Here is a 20,784-nt window from a genome sequence, read left to right as displayed (position 1 = left end):
CAGATCAAATAATTGATTTTAGGAGTCTTATTATGTATTCCGCCTCTGCATTTATTGTTATTTCTTTACTGTAACCTAACAAGCAATCAGTTTTTGTTACAAAATCAAGACACAGACTGTTTTCCAGGCAAAGGGGGAAGTTAGTGATTACTAACCTCCTTAATGTGTCGGGCAGCATCGGCAGTGTAACGTGCTGCATCAGCCTGTTGACTCATCATCTTTGTAGTTGCATCCTGGAGGCCCTCCAAAGTCTCTTTTTGAGTCGTTGCCAAGCTTTCCTGCAGCTCAATATGAGCCTGTACAAATGCATACGTACACATCATACACAGAACAGAGTAATGCATACGTACACATCATACACAGAACAGAATAATGTAACTGATTAACTGTGTTTGTATGCTTTTGTGTGTGTTTGTACCCTGGCCACCCTCTGTCTGTTCTCCTCCAGCTGTAGCTTTGTCTCCAGAGCTTCTCGCTCAGCCTTGATCTTCAGCTCGTAAAGGTCACGCTCATGGCGCTGCTGCTTGACCTGCAGGGTCAAAGTTCAGAAAGCAGGTCAATACAGTGCATCAATACAGAGCTATTATAATGAGGCAGTATGTCACTGAAATTTAAGGTGCCCCAAATAGCTCTTAAACATAGTTATCAAGTAAATGTTATGCAGCAACAGCAGAAATTAATTCAAGTCCCTGGTAAAAAAAAAAGCAAAGAACAAAACTATATTTAATTCACATTTGTCAAGAGCAGATGATGTAAAGTAAGTAGTAAACTGATGCCAGGGACACACACAGTATAGTCCTAGTATCACATGAATCCAGTAAGGTTCAAAAGTCTGAGACCATTTTCCCAGAATGGGAGAGTCACACTTTCAGACCCTACTGCACATGTATATGTACATGTAAACAATCTATATGGCTAATATTTTGTCCTCACAAAAAGACAAAAACACACAACATGAACAACTGTGAGCAGCTAATGTAACACTTAAACATAGCTCAGCACAATATAATGTCAATCATTCAATAAAACGTCTGACATGTGCAGTGCAGTATACAGTATATTGTGTGTGTGTGTGTGTGTGTGTGTGTGTGTGTGTGTGTGTGTGTGTGTGTGTGTGAGGCAGCTTCAAACGGTTTCAGGCGAAGCTCAGTGAATGGACAAACAAAATTATGACAGTTATCAAAGGGAGATCATGTAGAATAGCCTAAATGTGTGTGATTTGAGATAAAGTAACTTTCCCAGAAACAAATAAATGCCTTGAGACAGATGTTTTTAAGGATTTGGCGTGGTCTGAAGTTACATCAAACAGCAATCCCATAGTCATCCAAGAATGGAGCATAACTAAGCAAATATACTAAAGGCGAAGGGTGGGTGTGTTTTTCCAAGTCCCGTCTGAGTCCCACAGTCTCAGACAGAAAACCCATACTTCTGACACAGCTAAATACAAGAGCTTCTATGCAAAAAAAAAAAAAACTTCTTCTCCAGGTGAAATAACTACACATTATTATTCTATGCCAAATACCCTAATTCACCTTGAGCATTTGGGCCAATGACGCACTCTCTTGCTGAGCCATGGACACACCCATTAGCCTTTCTACGTCTCCCAGCTGTCGGACTGACTCCTCAATGGATTCCAGGTACTGGAGCTCTGCTGTCATACGTTGCTGCAGGACAGCGGGTGAATATTGTAGTTCACCTGGGAGAAAAGAAATTAATAGAAAGATGATGGTTGAGTGCGATGATTCATAAATAAGGCAACACACATATTACAAACATATTACAATCTTATTAGTATGCATCTGTGTAACCAACACGTTTTTTTTGTCATCATTTTTAATAGTCATGACTTCAACTAGACAGGCATTAAATGTGATGGCAAAGAGTAAAATTTGTCATGTGTCATTAAAATTGTCTAAATTTTACACGATTAAGTTCTTTATCTACAATATCGAATGTCAACTGCATCAATAACAAATGTGTTTACTTGTGGTCCTGGTCTCTGCTCTACCACTGCGGGCTGAGGTTGCTGTATTCAGGTTAGTTGCCCCCGGCAGAGAGCCACCTCTCAGAGGCTCACAGGGAGAACCTGCTCCTGGAGGAGAACCAGAGCCAGAGGGAGAAGCCAGTCTGGGTTGTGCTGCTGGAGACTTCTTACCATCCAGCCCCAAACTATAAGAGCAATTAAAACAAAAAGTAAAGAAACATTGATTATTATTGTTATATTAAATTTGAGACCAGAAAACATTTGTAACTTTCAGGCTGTTAAGTTTGTTGAGGGTATCTGCAGATGTCTTAAGTAAATGTAATAATTAAAGATGTTTTGGAAACAAAATTTAATACTGACAAAAAAAGCTGACATGTGAAATGGTGAAAAATAATAACGGTAACTAATGTAATATACACTACTATAATTTTTAAACACATAGTTTAAAAAATAGGTGTTCAAATCATGCACAGGAAAGTTGTGACAGGATGTTGCAAACTCTACAAAGTGGGTTGGTGGATATTATAATAAGGTGCAGGTTGAGCAAATAATTAAGAGAGATGGGGTCCATGCCCCTGCCTGCAAAAGCTTGAACTGACTGTGGCCCTGCTGGGAGGTCCCAGGCTATGAATGGATATATTGTGCTGCTCAGAGATGAACAGAGGCCAAGGACGAGGTCTCAAGAGATCAGGATACAGACTACTTCACCATTCAGGAGAGTAGACAGTCACCTTTTTTTGGCTCAAAGGATAAAAATCAGATTTTATTACTGTATCATAATACAGCAATGTTACTGGGATGACAATTACATAGGAAAATATAATGAATGAATATGGATGCAAGCTCCGAAAAGTACAAATCAGCAACACTTTAGTAATATATCAGTTGTCCCTGTTAAGTTATTTTTGAGATTGTTTCTGTCAGTAAAAAACACTTAATCTCTACCTCCACAGTAGAACAATCACCTGCTTTGTAAATGGGGCTAAGAAGAACACAAATCATGTCTGAATGTCTTGCCTTTACCTTTTAAGACATAAAGCCTCCACAGAATGGCAGGAATCTGCCACCTGGGCTTCAGAGTACCATTAGAGAGCTCAAATATCACTCCTGGGCAGTGAAATTAAGGGAAAAAAACTCTCCTTTCTTTTGGCAGCAGGCCCAAACTGTGGTGAAGCTGGCTGACCTGACCAACCACCCCACAGGCCCCCAAAACAAAGTACTAGTGTTTTCAGTCGAGCTGCAGACTCCTCCTTTTGCTGGGCACTCTACGGCTGCTTAAACCCTCAACCCTTTAACCGAACAGCAAGCCACAATGCTGTTTAAACTGGCAGCCTCAACTTGGACTCTCTATGCAGAGTTTAGTGTTTAGTCATGCCCAGATAAATTAACCTTCAGTAATTACAGAATATACCAAGAGGAGTTTTCTGAGTGGTTGGAACAGGAACAACTGAGATGAACCAGTGCTGAAAAGGTCCCATTCACTTAAGAGTGCACATAGATTTTTAAATTCCACTGAAGTATAGCTCAGTGGTGTAACTTCAGGAGTTAATTTCAATATGCCTTTGGACATATTAATCTATCAGCAAGTGCAGTTGTAATAGAAAACAAAAGTTTCAATTTATCACAAAATCATTGTGATAAATCTGAGTTTAAAAAAAAATTAAGTATTGTGACACAAGACACATTAACAGCCTACAACATAAAGGGTAGCACAACAACCGCAATGTTGCACTGAAGGTCAGGAAATACCAGAGACAACTGGATGTGTGGGTAATTTAAACTTGTGGGAACACCATTCCTCATTCCTTCTCCTCACTAATACCACCTTACACACTATTCAATTTGACATCTTAGAGATGCTCTTAACTGAAAACACAGAGTGAAACTGGAACCTTGTAGGTGAAACGTTTACACCAGTTAACTAAACCAAAGTAACAAACCTCCACTTTAATGTAGACTGTCAAGGATCATTACCTTTGGTGAGAATGCCCTGAAGCTTCCCCTAATGTGTCATTAGAGTGGACACTCTTGGCTTGGCTGTGAGCAGGGCTTTTTTCTGAGCTTCTCTTCCTGGAGTCAGAGGATGGTGCTTCTGAGGGGGGCGAGCAGGAACTTCTCTGCTCTTCCACCAGAGTGGCATCACTTTGGTCTGATGCTGTGCCTGCAGAGGAACGGGGGGGTTTTATCATCACAGATTTATAAAATCAAAAATACAACATACAGCCTTTAAGAGGCAGTTTCACTCAACAACAATTCATCCTATCAAGCTTCAATCGATTTCATTTGTGCTTTTTAGTTTATTTTTTGATAAGTTGACAACTGAGAATCATACCACAAAATGATTATAGAAAGTATTAATTCCCACCTCTTTTTCTAGAGGAGTGCTTTGAGAGGGCTGAAGAACCAGATGGGGAACCAGAGGAAAGATGCGGTGAGTGAACAGATGAATGGAAGGATGAATGGTGGGAACTGATGCCACCTGTATTTTTCTCATAAGGAGATCTCCTCATCAGCTCCTCAAAGTGACTGTTCACACTAACAGAAAGGGGAGAAAAAGGAAGGGTCACATCACAGTTTAAATCCAATTAAGGATCTTTGACACAACAAAAATAAATGAAACACACATAAATGTCTACTGACTGTACTGGTTATTATCCTCATTATAAAAAGTCTGGAATAAGAAATCAACAAACTAACAGTACAGAGAATGACTGTTGCCTGAAAGGACTGCTTGAGCTTTCCAGTTGTGTGACATGAATGCCACCCAGTGGTCACTTTAAAAAGTGCTTTTACTTTATTTATCTTACCTGGGTGAATTGGAGCCTCTGTTAAACTGACCACTGGCTCCGCTGCTGTGAGATGACACAAAGTCATCTTCATAGACTGCTGCATCTCTTGAGTAATTTCCAGAGTGGGCAGAATGTGCAGAGGGAGAGTTTCTCTCACTCGCTATGAGAGAAGGCAGAGATCGAGAAGAAATAGTATTAATATGACAAACAATACAGCATTACTTTTAGAGTTTGTGTAGCCCTTATAGTTATATATTCTATCGGATGCTTACTCATACATTCCTACATTATTCTCACAATTTCCTTTAATTGTATATTTCTGTGTTGGCCACAGGCATGGCAATATTGACAGGAATACACTTTAAAGAGTGAACACCTCAATAGTCCATAAATCCTGAAATAAATACTAAATATCAAACACTTCAACACACAGTGACTTTGCAACAGGGCCAGGCGCAACAATTAAGAGGTTGTTTAACACAATTTTTGCCTGACCACCTCCAAAGAAAGCTGAGTTTTCTCTTAGTTGACAGATACCCATCTGTGAACTAACCTTTATGTTGCCCTTGAAGGTTCTTGGTGAAAATGTTGATTACACTTAGAGGGCTTCCTTTGTTCAGCTCCTCCCAGGCTGCTTTGCTGCTGTCCTGCTGAACAAAGGTTGGACTGAGGGCCGAGCACTTTGCTGCCTCCCTCCGGAACTCAGAGAGACGCTGGTAATCTTTTCTTTGACTTGGACAGACATCCACTGCCTCCAGGCAATCTGCTGGTCTAGGTACACGATGGCTGGAGGGGTGAGCGGGGCTTGCTTCATCCTCAGAGAAACTGCCTTCACTCAGCAGAGGACCCTCACTGATGGAGCCTGCACTTGAGTCATGGAGGTCCGTCTGTTTCTCTCCCTTGTCTTCCACTGCTCCATACTCCATCCTTTGTGGCATTTTATCTATACTCTCTACCTTCTCCAAGCCATTGACAAGCTTCCTCCTGTCTTGTGTATATTTGTTACTGATGTGCCCTGTTAGATCAGCAGAAGTTGTTTGTGGATTGGTCAAACTGGGGCGCTTACTATTCTTTTCTTTCTGTCCCCTAAAGGTGTGCATATTTCCTACTCCTGGAAGAGTGTTGCCATTGAATGAGCTATGACCTGTGCTAGTCAAAATCCTCTGGATTCTCAGTGCCATGTCATTATTTTCTGTTGGGGCACGAGGAGATGTTTCTGCCCAGCGTCCATCATCAAGATTAGCCTGAGAGGACCTAGGAGCCAAGATAGAATCCACATCCATTGAAGTTGCTGTACCATAATTGATTCCTTCCCAAGCAAGCTTCCGTGCCTCACTCTCTATACGGTTAGAGAGGGACGCGGCTGTGGCCTTTAGGGTCTCTATGCGGGACATTTTGGATTGTGACCTTTTGGAAGGTGAAGTGGCTGGTCGCTGAGTGTGCCTGATGTCACCAGCTGCAACCGTGGATTCCAGCCTGAGAAGCTGGGAAAGGAGATGGTCATTAACAGGTGCTAGTGCACTGCTGTTAGGACCAATGCTGGGTCGAACAGCTGGGCTCAGGCGGTCGGGCTGAAACAAGGAGGAAACTCCAACATCCAAATCATTCCTACAACAGTGGGAGCAACACAGAATGGGAAAGATAAATGTTAGCAGCTGTATTTAAAACAATAATCAAATAAAAAAATATGTAAATGTTTAATTATGTCCACTGTGGTGAGCAGGTGAGTGAACTCTCATTTTGAATACTATTGACATCTGCAGATGAGTTGTGTACAGCTATTCTAGGTATGCAGTAAATTCTTCCCTAACATTTCTGACCAAACTCCCCTGCAAAAACAACTTGATGTATAGCAGAAATAATGTATTTAATAGCTATAGTTTTGAATAAATGTATCCAGCAGCCTGATATGCAACTCAAATGGTATAAAGCATTATACTCTCAATATTTGCAAAAAAAAATTACAGCAGAATAAAGCATAAACTGCAACTGGATGGATGACTATGAGTAAAAATAACTATTTTTCACAATTACAATGATGGTTAATACATTCGTTACACGCCTCCAACTTCATTTACATTCAGTTATCTAAAATGTTCTTTCATGCACCTAAACCAGAAGCAGTGACTGTAAACATGCACTACTTCTGTGTATCTTGTACTGAAGTGCAGAGCAATAAGACCTATGGGGCACTTGCAAGAGGTGTTCATAAAAAACAAACATCTGAGAACAGACAGTTTCTATATTTGGTGCAGTCAGGTGATTCCCTGGTTATTATCCCTACAAACATTATTTCCAGTAGGAGTTTGTCTTTTGTCTATGTATAAACATGAATGCATTGATTGTTTTTCTGGAGAGTTAAGTAGGCAGGCAGTTTTGTGTATGAGTGTGTGCATGTGTCTACCTGGATAATAGCGGAGGTGGCTGATCATTCAAAGACCTATCACTGCTTGAGGGGCTCTGTGGTGGCTCTAGTCTTTTATTCTCTTTATCCGACTCTCCTGAGGGCTGGTACATCTGCCTCTGTGGACATATGACAACACAATTCAGAAAATCATCAATTATTTCTTACAGGAAATCCATTATTGTTTTTAATTAATAAAGTTTTCATATAAGGTGACCATGTTTAATGGTTGTATTCAGTACCATTTGAATAGAAGGAGCAGTAAGTTGTGTCTGTGTGGCCTCTTCGCCCAGCTGGGCCTCTTCTAGCAGCAGTTTGTTGTAGGTCTCCTGTAATCGCTTTTGTACAGGTGCTACAGGTGCCTCGCTGGGAAGGGCCACTGTTTTAGCAGCTTCTCTTTGCTTCCTGTAAAGCTCCTGTAGCCTCTGGTTTCTCTTCTCTGCCTCTTCCCTCATTGCCTTCTTCTCTTCAGCTTGACGCCTCTTTCTGTCCTCTTGCTGCCTGGCAATGTACTGGCGAACGCTATCTGCATCATAGTGGCGCTTTTTCTGCCCCCTGTCAGCCATGCTAACAGTCTCTGGTCTGTGTGTAGTGGGGCTGGCACTGCGGCAGCCTCTTGAGGAGCTACCTGTTGGCACAGTAGTTCCCCAAGCAGAGACTGGAGTCCTTGTTCGTGACCATGAGCCCCCTCTCCCTCTTACACCACTGCTCCCTCCTCGGGACCTTTGTCGGGCCCTCTCATCCTTCTCCGCGGCTTTGCACTCCAGCTGAAGGTCATCAAGTATGCCCTGGATATCCACTGACAACAGGTCTGTGCTTACACCCACTGGCGTTTTGTCCTGAGCTGCACATGGGGGGGTATATGTGGTTGTGGAGTGGCCTCTGGATTGCCCCTGAAATGTACTGCAAGACCTTTCTGTGCTATTAGGACGAGATCGTTGGTTTGATTCTGAGCGTGGGTGTGAACTGGAGCGGTGACGGGAAGCTGGTGAGATTCAAAGCAAATCAAGATGTTAATGCTATTAGTGTTATTCAAATCAATAATAACAATAATAATGATAATAATAATAATAATAATAATAATAATAACAACAATAATAATAATAAATAGCTTCAATGATAAACTAAGACTTGAAATGGAGGCCAGACTGATGAAACACTGAAAATCTCAACTTTACAATCACAATTCATATATGTATCAGACTTGAATGTGTGACTGGTCCATTTTTTCTACATAGTAAGTAAGAAGTAGGTTATAAAGCCTCTTGTCCTGTTTATGTATGATCAATATCTGTAGTAAATAGGTTTAACACTGAATGAATAGCACTGCATTATACAGCAAGTGACAGCAGCAGATTTAAAAACCTCTTAAGCTGAAGCACTCAACCCAGACAAACTACACATAATAAATGAGGCTTGAGGGGGAACGCTTGCCATGGCAACTCTAATCTGGGCCAAATAGAAAATTCCCATCTAGATTTTACAGTATTAATCCAGACAGTTCTTTTGCTGAACATGACTACAGTGAGCCTCACAGCATCTTCCTGCCCTACTCTGCTATCCCCCAGAGAACATGCCGCCTGCAGTGGGGCAACTTCGTGAAATCAGGCCATGTCTAATTGTGCACCCAACCAGAACAGCCAGTCGATCTCCATTCCTTCCGGTCAATGGTACCCAGTACAGACACAGCCAGCACAGACAGAGGTAGATGCAGATAGTGTGTATGTGTATGAGAAGAGACTATGGCATCGTGTGTGCAGCAGCAGCCACAGACTATTTATTTATTGATATTCTTTTGGCTGGGTTTATTGTCAATCACAAGTGTGGGTCCTCGACATGCAAACCCCCCATAACAAACTAGAAATTGTGTATTTTATAACACCTTCCAATTCAAAAACTCTGTTACAGGTAAAAGAACAAATGTATGTTCAATTTCACAAGTGAAAGATCATTTGCTCCATGAGACATCAGAGTAAACTGAGAACACAACATGGCTTAAAAGTGAAGGGTAAAAACTAATTTACACTATGGCACTTAAGTCTTAGTTAATAATGCAAAGACGATATTTGTGACATCAAGTTGGCAAATTATGAGCTTTTTTCAAAGTCTAGATTGTTGCTCGCCTTCTCTCTACCTCTTGTCACCCTGGATAATGATACTATGTCAATAAGTGCAAGAAGATCATTTGAGAAATGGTTACAGCAGAGTTGACTCGGTTTTAGGTAGGCTGAGTCAGCTGTTGGGATCATGAAATGAGCTTACATGGTAATATAAGATAGGGGTGTAGTGGCATGTATAGAAGGGTAAGAGTTTAGGTCTCCAAGCCACACCTGTTCTGCTCAGTCTGTCATCTGGTGGAGACCTGTCCTCTCTGGGCAGCCTGGGAACTGGACCCAGTACCATCTTAACCAGCTTTTGGCCCTCCCGCCACGAAGCAGGGCTAATCACTGCAGAGAAACAGAAAGTTAATACCTTAGATGCTGCTACAGAGTAGCACAGCAATTCAATATGGTTCATGTTGACTTCAAGGAACATGACTGCATATGTTAGCACATACATCTAGACATACCACCAGCACTTGAGCATAAATACACAACTTACAGAGAGGGAGACATACAGGAAAAACACTTCATAGTCAAGGTGCATAGTTTAAATGGTCACTTTACTCAAACTTATTAATACGAAAAAAGGACTGGATTCTGACTTCTTTTTTTAAAGTTATAGAAGTTGTTGTGTGGGGCACCAATAGCAATTGACAAGGTGTCTGATATACTGCTTGTTGTTGCAGATTAAAATCCTTTTTTTTAATTTCCTCCAGTCCAGTCCAGTACAATGAATCCGAGTAGAATTTCAGTTGTGGTGTTCAGAGCATTAAACATTTCAAAAACTTAACAACAGTCTCTTTCCTTGGACTAATATGTAGAGCAGTTTTCATTACGAGTGTTCCACCAACAAGCAGTTCCTGGTAATGAAGCTGTACATTTACTAACCAAGCAGCTGTTTGTACTGGGTGGATGAGCCAACTGAACCGGGCCACAGATTGCAGAGGGCTATTTATAGTGCTGTGCCACATGAAACAGAGACAAGCCAGAATTGAGAGGCAATACAAAAGTTGGAAGAAACACAAGAAGACACCATGCGCAGAGTGAATGAGAGAAAGAAAACAGGACAGAGGAGCTTGTGCGCTTAGGACCTACCACTGTGTGCTTGTTGTGTTTACGCAATAATAATATTGGGTTCCTGAATCATTTATAGGATCTTAAGGTGACAATGCCTAGCATAATATATTATCAAATGCACTTCCTTGTGTCCACATCTACATAGACCTGAAGCAAGCAACCAATAATGTTGACCCGTGTGCCTTAGGAAGCATCTTTGTGAGTGGGGAGTTTTCAGAGTTGTCAGAGGTGTGCTATAAACCAAGTTACTGTAGCATGTGGCTATGATTCTTCTATGAGGGAGTCTGTTTGCTACTTGCTTGTCACACATACTGAACATTTCTTCAGGGATTAGAGTCTTAACACGGCCTCAGCACCCAGCGATGGCTCCGCTCATGTACTACACATGCAGGCCTGGTATGGGATGACTGAGGCATTGGGGCATTTATGACATACACTAATTTGGATTCAAATATTTGGGTTATTTCATGTACACTTAAACAAAGTTAGCACTTTATGTGACTACATCACACATATTGTGTAAACACTCACCAAAAGTCTAAAAAATAATGCCATATAAATGATTATTGATGCCAATGAGAGCATCTGTGCAGAATATAATAAGAGCAATGTCTACACAGAAATAAATATTGGAATGAAGGTAGATTAGATAAAGAGAGGCAGAATAGCACAGACATGACATGGTTCAGGATTTGAGACCCTCGGTTTTATAACGTATGCAATGACCCATGACAAAATCCTGCAAGACTATTCTATGTGCTTAGCTTTCCTAATTCCTGCTGTCACCAATTAAAAATAGATCAGAAGGTAGGTTGGCTCTCACATAAAAGAGGATTATTATACCTGGTTTTGCATTTAGGTCAGAGGCGGCAGCAGCTCTGTGGACCTTCCTGACTGGTTTGGGAGCCCTCCTCTCTTTAGGTCTGTCTGTTCTCGGTTCCCTTTGCTGCTGATGCCTGGATCTTGTGCTCTCTGTACACAAAACACATATACAAACAGTAAGACACAGGGCAATAAAGAGTGACACATTTTTCTTAATTACATCAAAAAATATAATTGAATAAGTGAATACAATTTCCAGGTCCGTTCCCTTCCTGTGAACCATTACATGCAAATTCTTCACCTGTGGTAAGCACTGACCGTTTACAGCAGCCTTTATTTGTTTTCTGTATCAGTGAGTCTGATAAACTAAATGTAAAAAATGTTCAGTCACACTAGCAGCATGGCTCTATAAAATGCCGGTGTAATGTCAGTGTGTTGATCTGACCACCACTTTAGTGCAGACTGAAATATCTCTCACCACCTACTGGATGGATTTCCATGAAATGTTTGTATCTTTTTCAAAGCACAGATGTGTCAAAGTCCAGCCTCATAGAGCCACTGGCACAGCTGTAAACTTGTCTTGTTTAAACAACTATTCGTAGAATAAATCAACTGATTCAACATAATAATTTTTGTCACGTTATTTTAGTCGACGGACATTTAAATAGTGAATAAAAAGGATTAACTTTTTGAGGGATAATGATCCTTATATATTGCACCTCAGGTTTGTGTGACAATGGTGAATATGACGCATAAAAAACAGTGGACATGAAAAGAAAATGTTTTTGTGTTTACCAGCAAACTGTCGTGACAAGTCTCTGTATATTTCTCTACTGAGGTTATGAAACTCCTCCTCTTTCCAAACTTTCCCGTCAGGAGTCTGGATCTTTGTCTCAGTACTGTTGAACCCTGAAAGTAAAAAAATTGAAGATGTAAGCTGCAACATCCCGTTCTACTTAAATGGCTCAAATCTGTATTCCCCAAACTTCAAAGTATCACTTCACATATAATTCTTACTGAATTTAGTCAACATAAAATAAAAGTTAGAAAGTTAGAACATCTTATTGCCATAATACCTTTGTATATAGGTGCCGGTGGTGCAGCTGTTACTTTCCGTATTTTGGCTGAGGGCATGTTGCTGGTACCACTATTGTTACTCCCCACGGTGGCCATTATGGGCTGTTCTAGATAACCCAACAGCTTCTCTCTCTCTGCAGCCTCCTCCAGATGTTGTCTCTGCCTTCGAATACGCTCTTTGAGCTTCTCCAGCTTATCATCAGGCTGATGTCGCCTCAGGTTCTCCAACCGCTGGGAAGCTGAGCCAGGGCTGGTGGAGGGAGTGCTCTCCCCTCGACGTGTGTAGCCTGGGGCTGGAGCTACACATGAGCTTGACTCTTGGCTGTCCATGCTCTGGGAAAATTGTGCTTTGGGAGTGCTGTCCTCCTTAGCCCCCTCCCTTGCTGAGACTCTTACACCTGTCGGATGTGACAGGTTTGCAACAGTCCTCAGGGTGTCTAGGGCTGGCTGGTCATTGAGGTAGCGGACCTCGGTGCTCTCCAGAGCCGAGGAGTGTGTGCTGTCCAGGTCCCTGTCTGTCTGTTTGTCCCTGGTGTCTCGCTGGTAGACCAGCTGGCTAAGCAGAGGATCTGAGGGAGGTGGAGAGGGTGGGTACGAAGACCCTGGCACTGACTGCAGACTGTAGGCCTCCAGCTGAGAGGAGGGGTGTGGTGGTGGGGTGGCCTCTCTGCAAGCAAATCAGATTACATGGGATCAGGAAAAGGATCAAGATTTACATTTACCACTCACTGAGCATACAGAGGAACACATTTATGGGTGGTGGAATTTTGAAATTTTGGTCATTCTGACTGATATGATTGTAGAATAAGATTAATGATGGCTCTCCGAGGATAATAATATCAAAAAGCGATCTGAATATGATGCACTATTCTGCACATTTGCTGGTAATAGTAAAACAAACAAAATAAGAAGTCTGACATTTTATTTCAAAGATAGGTTTTGCTTAAGAGTTACTGTTAAAAAATGTATGTTAGAAAGAAAACATTTTCGATGTACACAATTTAGTGTTAATGTGCAGCATATTCAAATACTAGAAACAACATTTTAAGGTCTTGCAGTATCCCAACACTGGAGCCGAGAGCCAAAAGCTACTGAAGTATCAGTGAGCTATTCACCTCCGGACAATTCAGAGGGGACGTCAAAAACATATGGTCTCTGAATGGAGGTCTTGAAGAGTAAACTGCGCTGAATGACTTGTCAGAGAAACAGTACCTCTGATGTATGAAGTGTAACGAGCTGATGCAATATTAAACAATGAAAATATTCCAGCCCAGGTGAAGAATAAACACCATCTTATCCTACTGTCACTTTACAGAACACATATACAGAGTATATTACTATAAAAATATGATCTTCATGTACTTTTAAACATAATACCATAGAAAACTGGCAAATCATTTTGATAAGTATGTTCAATAAATGCTTTTGGTGATAGATTAAGGTCAATTTTTTGTAGAAGATTCAGGTAAAGAAAAATATTACCAATGTTATATAGTCAGCACTTTAGAGCACAAACTACAGATATCCAGTCCAGAGGATTATTGTGTACTATCCTACCCAAATGTAGCGGTGTATCCACAGAGAGCTTAACATTTTTCTACAGTATTTGTACCTGTATGAGGCCAGTGGTTCCCTGAACTCCACACTGTTGTTCTTGCGGACATTGCTGTCCTGAGTGGCATTTCTCAGCGGGCTGCGAGAGTTACTCTTTTCTGGGCTTTGTTGACTATGCCCCCTGTGCTTTGAAGACCCTCCAATGTCATCAACTTGTCCATCTGAGAGAGAAGAGAAGAGAGAAGTGATGTTAAAACTGTGTACTTAAAATCAAGACACTTCACTACACATCACTCCGTGAAATCACAAAACTACAAATACAATAATAATTTGATAAATCATTTATAATTCATTTAATCATAATGTGTTTTAGCTTTACATTTTGGAATAACTCACCCCTGCAGTGGACTGTTCTGGAGGATTTCTTCCTGGGGGGGTCCATGACAGAGTCCAGGAGAACCGATGACCCTGGAGTTGCCTCTATACAGTTTTCTATATGCCGCAACTAAAAAGAAAGCAGACAAATGTCAGACTCCTTGGGTTATGTGAAGATGAAATTGAATAAATTGTCATTAGATATTGCAGATTCTATTTCATTACTTTTCCTGAAAGACTGACAAATAATGTATTCATTTATTCAGCAGAAAACTGTTCTAGGTGTACTTACAGCAGCTTTGGACTGAGCCAAACTTTTCCATGCAGTTGTCAGCTCTAAAAAGAGAAAGAAAATTAATTGCAACAGGAGACAGATCCTCTTTCTGTGTAAACAACTCACATGACACAGTTGCCTTATTAATCATGACAACACTACACTAACTTTGAAACTTAACACCACTAAAACTAAATTGCATTTTTTCTTTACACACCTGTGCCAATATTATGATCAGTGAGCTGCGGAGCAGAGCTTTTAAGAGACGCCTCAGTTCTCTTGCTGCTCCTCATCTCTCCCGTTCACCTGCAGCCAAGATTAGACATAGGCATATATGAAAAAACATTATTCGACATTAATGAGACTAGTGCAGTGCCCGTGCAAAATCTGTTTTTGTGAATGTCTTTACTACAAAGTCAGACATTCAAAGTCCCCCACATATTGATAGCGGCTCCTTGACGCCCGCAAATGAGATCCAATCTCCCGGAATCTGGAGCGTGCAAGCAAGAGCGCGGGCTAGAGAGTGACTGCACGTGTATATGTGTGTGTGAGAGCAAGCGTCCTGATAGCTCTGTGGTGCCACTTATCAGAGCAACCCCCTGTGTGAGAGGGGGAGTGACCAGCGGCTTGAGCGTCAACAGCAAATGTGTGCTTCTTTTACCGATATATTTATCTTTATCTTTTACATTTCTTATCCAAACAACGTCAAACTTGGCACTGCACTTACTCATGCCCGTAGCAAGACACCTGTCACGTCTGAAATCAATCGGATGAATGGTTCGAGAGATATGCTTATAACAGACAGACGTTCCTGTCATTTATAGATAGATAAACCCAAAAAAGTCATTAAGAGAATAATATACGCATGTACTCTTGCACTATGTACAAAGGCAGTAAAATCTGAAAAAGAACCAAGCACTTTCAAACAAAAGAAATGACTCAGACAGAAACGGGTCTTAGACAAAACAGTCTTGATGGCACACTGCACTCAATGCCTAGCATCTGAATTAATTCAAATATTCAATATATCCTATTTAGTATGGCCAAGTCCACTCCAAGTGTAACATCTATTATGTCACCCTGTTGACAACGTGCTGTTTAAAACTGGTTCAACAGCAGCACATTCCTCAGAGGATTTCCATGAAGGAAGGTGAGCAGACCTTAACTTTGTCACATGTCAACATTGTGATGTTTACTTAAAACACCTGCAATGCTAGAGAACAGGTGTGTCTTCCTAGTTACGTACAACCTTCTTAAAGTCAAATATACAGTACAAACTTGCTGCTGTCTTTATGTGCATGTTTTTTACTGTCAATTTTTGTGCACACACTTAAACCCAGTTTCTCTCTAGGATAATAATAAAGTTAATGCATTCTTCTCATTAGGGAAACTCTTAGTGAGACAATGCTGGCTCAATTTGTTGACAACTTTGCTCCATTAATCAGTTAATGAATTATATTATGGCTCTATGAACAATCCAAGCCTTGTTACTGGGTCATTATGTGTGTTTTGCACTGCAGCACGTCATATTTTACACTCCTTAAGTCATAAGGAGCTTCTTCAGAAGTCATGCAGTTTAGTCATAACAATCATGTGACACACCCCTGAGGTGATCACTTCACACTGAAAGAGCAAACAGGAAGAAAGCAAAGTCTTTCTCCATAAACAAGATTTCTTGGCAGCAACCCTCTTGGTTAATATATCATCCTACACTGATAACCATAATTTTAAACCTTGATCAATGATGCGTATTAAATTTTGCTTATCAAAGCAGACTACAGACTTTGTATTTCCTGGTATATGTAAGTGAATCCAAAATGTCTGGATGGAATGAGAACCAAAAGCAGCTAGAATTATGTGGCATTAAATTGTGCACTCATATGAGGAACTAACTTCGATGTTGTCAACTTGACTATCATGAAAAGCTGACGTTAGCTACTTTTGGTACAGGCTGAGTACAGACCCCAGTATTACAGAAAACACTTGCCTTGCTCGAAGCTAATTTTACATTGAAAATTGGCGTTGTGAAAGAAACTTACTACTGATGTTAACCATCAGAGCCAGCTTACCAATTCAAGTTGACATCCAAAGAATCAGTAGTACTGTACTGTATATCTCGTGGTGCTGCCTTCGTTAACTGACACCATCCAGACATTTAGTGCTCATAAAGTGAGTTATTGAAAGTGCATTTTACAAACTGAAGGGAAGGTAAACTTGGAGGACTGTTAAGGGAAAAACAAAACACACGTTCATCCTACAGAGTGACAGTGATCACCATTAAAGCAAACACAACACGTATACAATCCAAGCTGTTACATGGCTTCCTCTTCGCTCACAGACTGCAGCAACAGGCAACAATGCACTTGTTGCTGCCACTTAAGGGCGGACATTACATTACAACAACATTTATGTTGTATTTTTGAGAGCATATTCTGATGATTTTCAGATAATATCATTAATTGCAATTATTTGGGTGAGGACAATCATGACATGAAAGTATTGTCCCATGCCTCCATGCTACCAAAGCTTACGAAAGCAGAGTTCGGTCTGGCAGTCACAGGCTTTGTAGTTGCAGTCAGGCTTATTTAATGCCACTGGAGGAGCCCACATAGACTAGTGTCAGAAGAATGACTCAAACCCATGACAAAGAGTTGAAGATTGAGATCATTTGAACACTTGCCTGAGTAAATAATGTGCACAGCACAACTAGCAAAATGTGGCATACATAAAGGGTGTACAACTTTGAGAGGGTTTGGGGTAATGGTTAATATAATATAAAGAAACACTGACATGCTGGGATTGATGTTTTTGACTGCCTTTTCTTTTTTAATTATTTTTTTGTTCCTATAAATGGGTACTTTGTTTGTTTTCCCTTTTATTTAACATATCACACTGACGCTATCTGTATTTTTGTACTGTTAAAATGTGAAAACCAATAAAACTTAAATGACAAAAATTACAGAATTTATGCATTGACTGTTGCAATATGTCTTCCGGCCACTAATGTCAGCAGTGAAAAATCCTGCGTTAGGCGAGGAAGAAGTTATGCGCCATCTTTGGTTTTACATGGGTTGTATTTACTGTTAATGTAAATCACCTTTACTCCGTGGTAATAAGTCCAGCTTTTAACACTTTTCACCCAATTGATGTGACTTTTTTTGTCTCCGGGTCGGTCGCGGAGAAGATAGCCGCCGATTTGGATACTTATTAATTTCATTATTATTTCGCAATAGTATTTTATAAACGCTGAGAGATTAAAACCGATAGATTCAGACCAACACAGCAACCCATTATGCAGTATATACAACCGCTAGCTGTTCTTAAACATTGTTATTAAATTTAAATACAGTTAACAATAACAACAACTAAATGAGCTACAACAAAAAACTCAGCATCCAGGAACTACTCATCCGTGCACAATCCATCATTAATGTACTTTCGAGTGTGTGAACTAACAACCAGCTTATTACCGGTGTTTTAAAACCTAACTATGATTTCAACTAAGTCAACTTTTCAATTATTTTCTTCTGTTTTGTAAAAATCATTCGTTTTATGTAAACAATGTTTGCCAGTAACTCAATCTAGCCTCTGACTTCAAGATGACTTGTTTCTGAATGTCTTCGGCCCAGGGAATAGTCGGAGCCGCCAAGTCGAGAGTTAATGTTAGCTGACAGGAAAGTCATGAATTAACTTAGCTGAACCTCTTTGAAAAGACATAACACGTACCTTTACGGAAACGACCCGGTGTGTCTAGATGTCCACATTCACGGTGGTGGTCTCATGATAAGTAAAATCACCAACTTCTTCAAACTTGTTCAGTTTGGTTCAGCAGTCTGTTTGCTAATGTTAGCGTTAGCCGGCGAACATTAGCTACCACTTGTGCCAACTGAGCTGTACCAACTTTTTCCGCGACATGTATACGGTTGTTGATATCTCTACCTTCATTCGGGGTAACCAAATATCCAGTCTCAGTTGTGTAATTCCTGGATAAGAAATGTGGCTACCCGCGTCTGGGGGTCGCCTTTCCCGGGTTACTATGTTGATGTTTCTCAGCGGTGAAACTGAGCAACCAGGACGAGTCGGTAACTGATGAGCGGCCGAAACATCGCGAGAGTTGGGCCACGTCAAACAGTTGAGCCCTACACACCCTACACACACACACACACACACACACACACACACACACACACACAGAGAGAGAGAGAGAGACACACACACACACACACAAAAAGCAAACAGGAAAAAAGAATGACGTATTTTTTCTTAAAAACTGTAAATATTCACCAAACATACTCAGGCTCTCTATGAATGAAATGGAAAGGCATGTAACGAGGGATGATAAACAGAGTTGTAGTAGCTACACAATACATTTGAAATTTCCAGTTGAATTGATTTCAGTTTGTAAGTAATTATAGTACAAAATCAACAAAATTTGGGGAAAAAGTGTAAAAGAAACAGTCAACAAAAATAGCAATTAGACCCAAGGCTGCCCAAGGGCCCCTGGCACTGAAGCTCATGTCCCCCAAAAAAGTTTTATTTTATTTCCGATTGGATAATACTGCTGTCGGGTGGAAAACTTGTAACTCCATATTTTGTTTTTGGACGTACTACGTTTCTGACTGACAATGATCAACATCAAGAGATTTGCTCAAGCTTTGTGTCGTATTTCTGTCGAACTGAAAAAAAAACCAAATTTTTTTCTTCATCATTGAGGCCCCTTTTATGCTCAAGGGCTCCTGGGACTTGCTCAGATTGCCCTTACGGTATATCCCACCATGTTTAGACCTGCTACCAACAAAACCGTATGAAGAGTGCAGTACCATAAAGAGTTTCTACAGACTGAAATGGTGTTGGCTGAAGTTACAGCTTATTATCCCTCAATCAGAAGTAGGTAACACATTCAAGGAATTTGCCTTGGTATTGTTGTGCATAACTGTCATGCACAACAACACCAAGGCAAGAGAAAAAACAAGTAAGAGAAAATGACCACTATCACAAAAAATAAGTGATTAATAGGTGATTTAAATGTGAAATACAATTAAATAGTAAAAAATATATTGTAACTGAAAAAGAGGAAGTGAGTACATGTTCAACATACACAATACACAACCTAATATGTTACAGTAGTAACATCAGACACATTTTACCCTATCCCTTCCATACTAATGCCTATATTTAATTTGATCCTTTTAACCAATGTACAATATTTTTCCTATCATTACTCATCATTGGTTCTTAAAGATTAATCTTAAATTATAAGATGCTATTGGCTCACTCTCAGCTTTTAATTTCTTAAATTAGAAACTTGTTTTGACCATACAAATGACTTTGATTAAATTAACAAAAAAGAAAGGAGAAAAAGGAATAAAAAAATATAAGTGAAAATAACCCACAGGAAAATAAATGTAAAGAAATGTTGAGCATATACTATAAAAAGGACAGACTCAAAGCTCATTGACATAACTTAACCCTAGAAAGCCCCAGGTTACCCTAGGTAACCCTAAATTTGCCCATAGTTCCCTCATTGTGCTAATAATTGTTGGTCATTGAATAAAATAATTATGTTTTAGGAAGTGACAACGTTCTGGTTACGGTCTGCTTAGGCACTGATTTAGGCACAAAAACACTTGGTTAGGGTTTTAGGAAAGATCCGGGTTTGGGTTCAAACGATCACTCTCGCGAGATCTTTCGCAGATATGGGGTTACCATTTAGACACAACTTCAAGTTATGTGCACTTACTGCCACCCTGCGGCTGAAGTGTGTACCTGAAGAGTGGTGCATCGCATCACCTTGAACGCTCCACTCTTTTAAAGAAAATCACCCCGAGTCCAGTCCATTTAAGTCACTCATCATCACAGGATATTGCTTAATTTCTTTTTCATGTCACTGGCTTTTATTGTAGGTCAGAATCTTCTTTTATTGGTCCCTATGGCAACAAATAGAGAGCACATTGTAAAAAATAGTTTGATGGTAGGATTTGTGTGCACACTGTTGAGTCATAAATAGATAAACTGCAGTCATGACCATTCAGCCAGAGATTGAGATTTCCAGGTTATGGCTGCTTGCTTGACCACGCAGAGACAGAGGCAACAAGTAGGTTACAGTGATATCCATGAGGAATACGGCTTAATATTAATGTTAGACTAAATAAACAGCATTTTCTGTGTTTTCCTATCTTCCCATTCTCTTTATTCTCGTCTTTTCAATACAAGGTGGTGTAACAGGCAATTGATCCAATCCCCCCTGGCTTGGCATGGTTCTCTCTCTCTCTCTCTCTCTCTCTCTCTCTCTCTCTCTCTCTCTCTCTCTCTCTCTCTCTCTCTCT

At 40.4% G+C, this 20,784-nt stretch overlaps 1 protein-coding gene across 1 annotated transcript in view; it reads right to left on the bottom strand.

Annotated features, from left to right (window-relative positions):
* The window catches only part of cep350 (centrosomal protein 350), a 33,010-nt gene extending 14,537 nt beyond the window's left edge, over positions 1-18,473 (bottom strand). Inside the window, exons 1-19 of the mRNA XM_053322410.1 lie at positions 18,185-18,473; positions 14,676-14,764; positions 14,477-14,520; positions 14,206-14,314; positions 13,868-14,030; positions 12,255-12,922; positions 11,974-12,087; positions 11,200-11,328; positions 9,508-9,624; positions 7,420-8,162; positions 7,178-7,296; positions 5,327-6,381; positions 4,792-4,933; positions 4,350-4,519; positions 3,959-4,145; positions 1,985-2,169; positions 1,533-1,696; positions 419-529; positions 156-296 (exon numbers count right to left, since the gene is read on the bottom strand). Coding sequence (XP_053178385.1) covers positions 156-296; positions 419-529; positions 1,533-1,696; positions 1,985-2,169; positions 3,959-4,145; positions 4,350-4,519; positions 4,792-4,933; positions 5,327-6,381; positions 7,178-7,296; positions 7,420-8,162; positions 9,508-9,624; positions 11,200-11,328; positions 11,974-12,087; positions 12,255-12,922; positions 13,868-14,030; positions 14,206-14,314; positions 14,477-14,520; positions 14,676-14,751 — 4,437 coding nt within the window. The 5' untranslated portion in view covers positions 14,752-14,764; positions 18,185-18,473. The remainder of the gene's footprint in view (positions 1-155; positions 297-418; positions 530-1,532; positions 1,697-1,984; positions 2,170-3,958; positions 4,146-4,349; positions 4,520-4,791; positions 4,934-5,326; positions 6,382-7,177; positions 7,297-7,419; positions 8,163-9,507; positions 9,625-11,199; positions 11,329-11,973; positions 12,088-12,254; positions 12,923-13,867; positions 14,031-14,205; positions 14,315-14,476; positions 14,521-14,675; positions 14,765-18,184) is intronic.
* Between the last annotated feature and the right edge of the window lie 2,311 nt (positions 18,474-20,784).

Source organism: Scomber japonicus, chromosome 7 (assembly GCF_027409825.1).
Source record: "Scomber japonicus isolate fScoJap1 chromosome 7, fScoJap1.pri, whole genome shotgun sequence".
Lineage (NCBI taxonomy): Eukaryota > Metazoa > Chordata > Actinopteri > Scombriformes > Scombridae > Scomber > Scomber japonicus.
The sequence above is the reverse complement of the archived record's forward strand: the minus strand, read 5'-3'. Positions and strand labels throughout refer to the sequence as shown.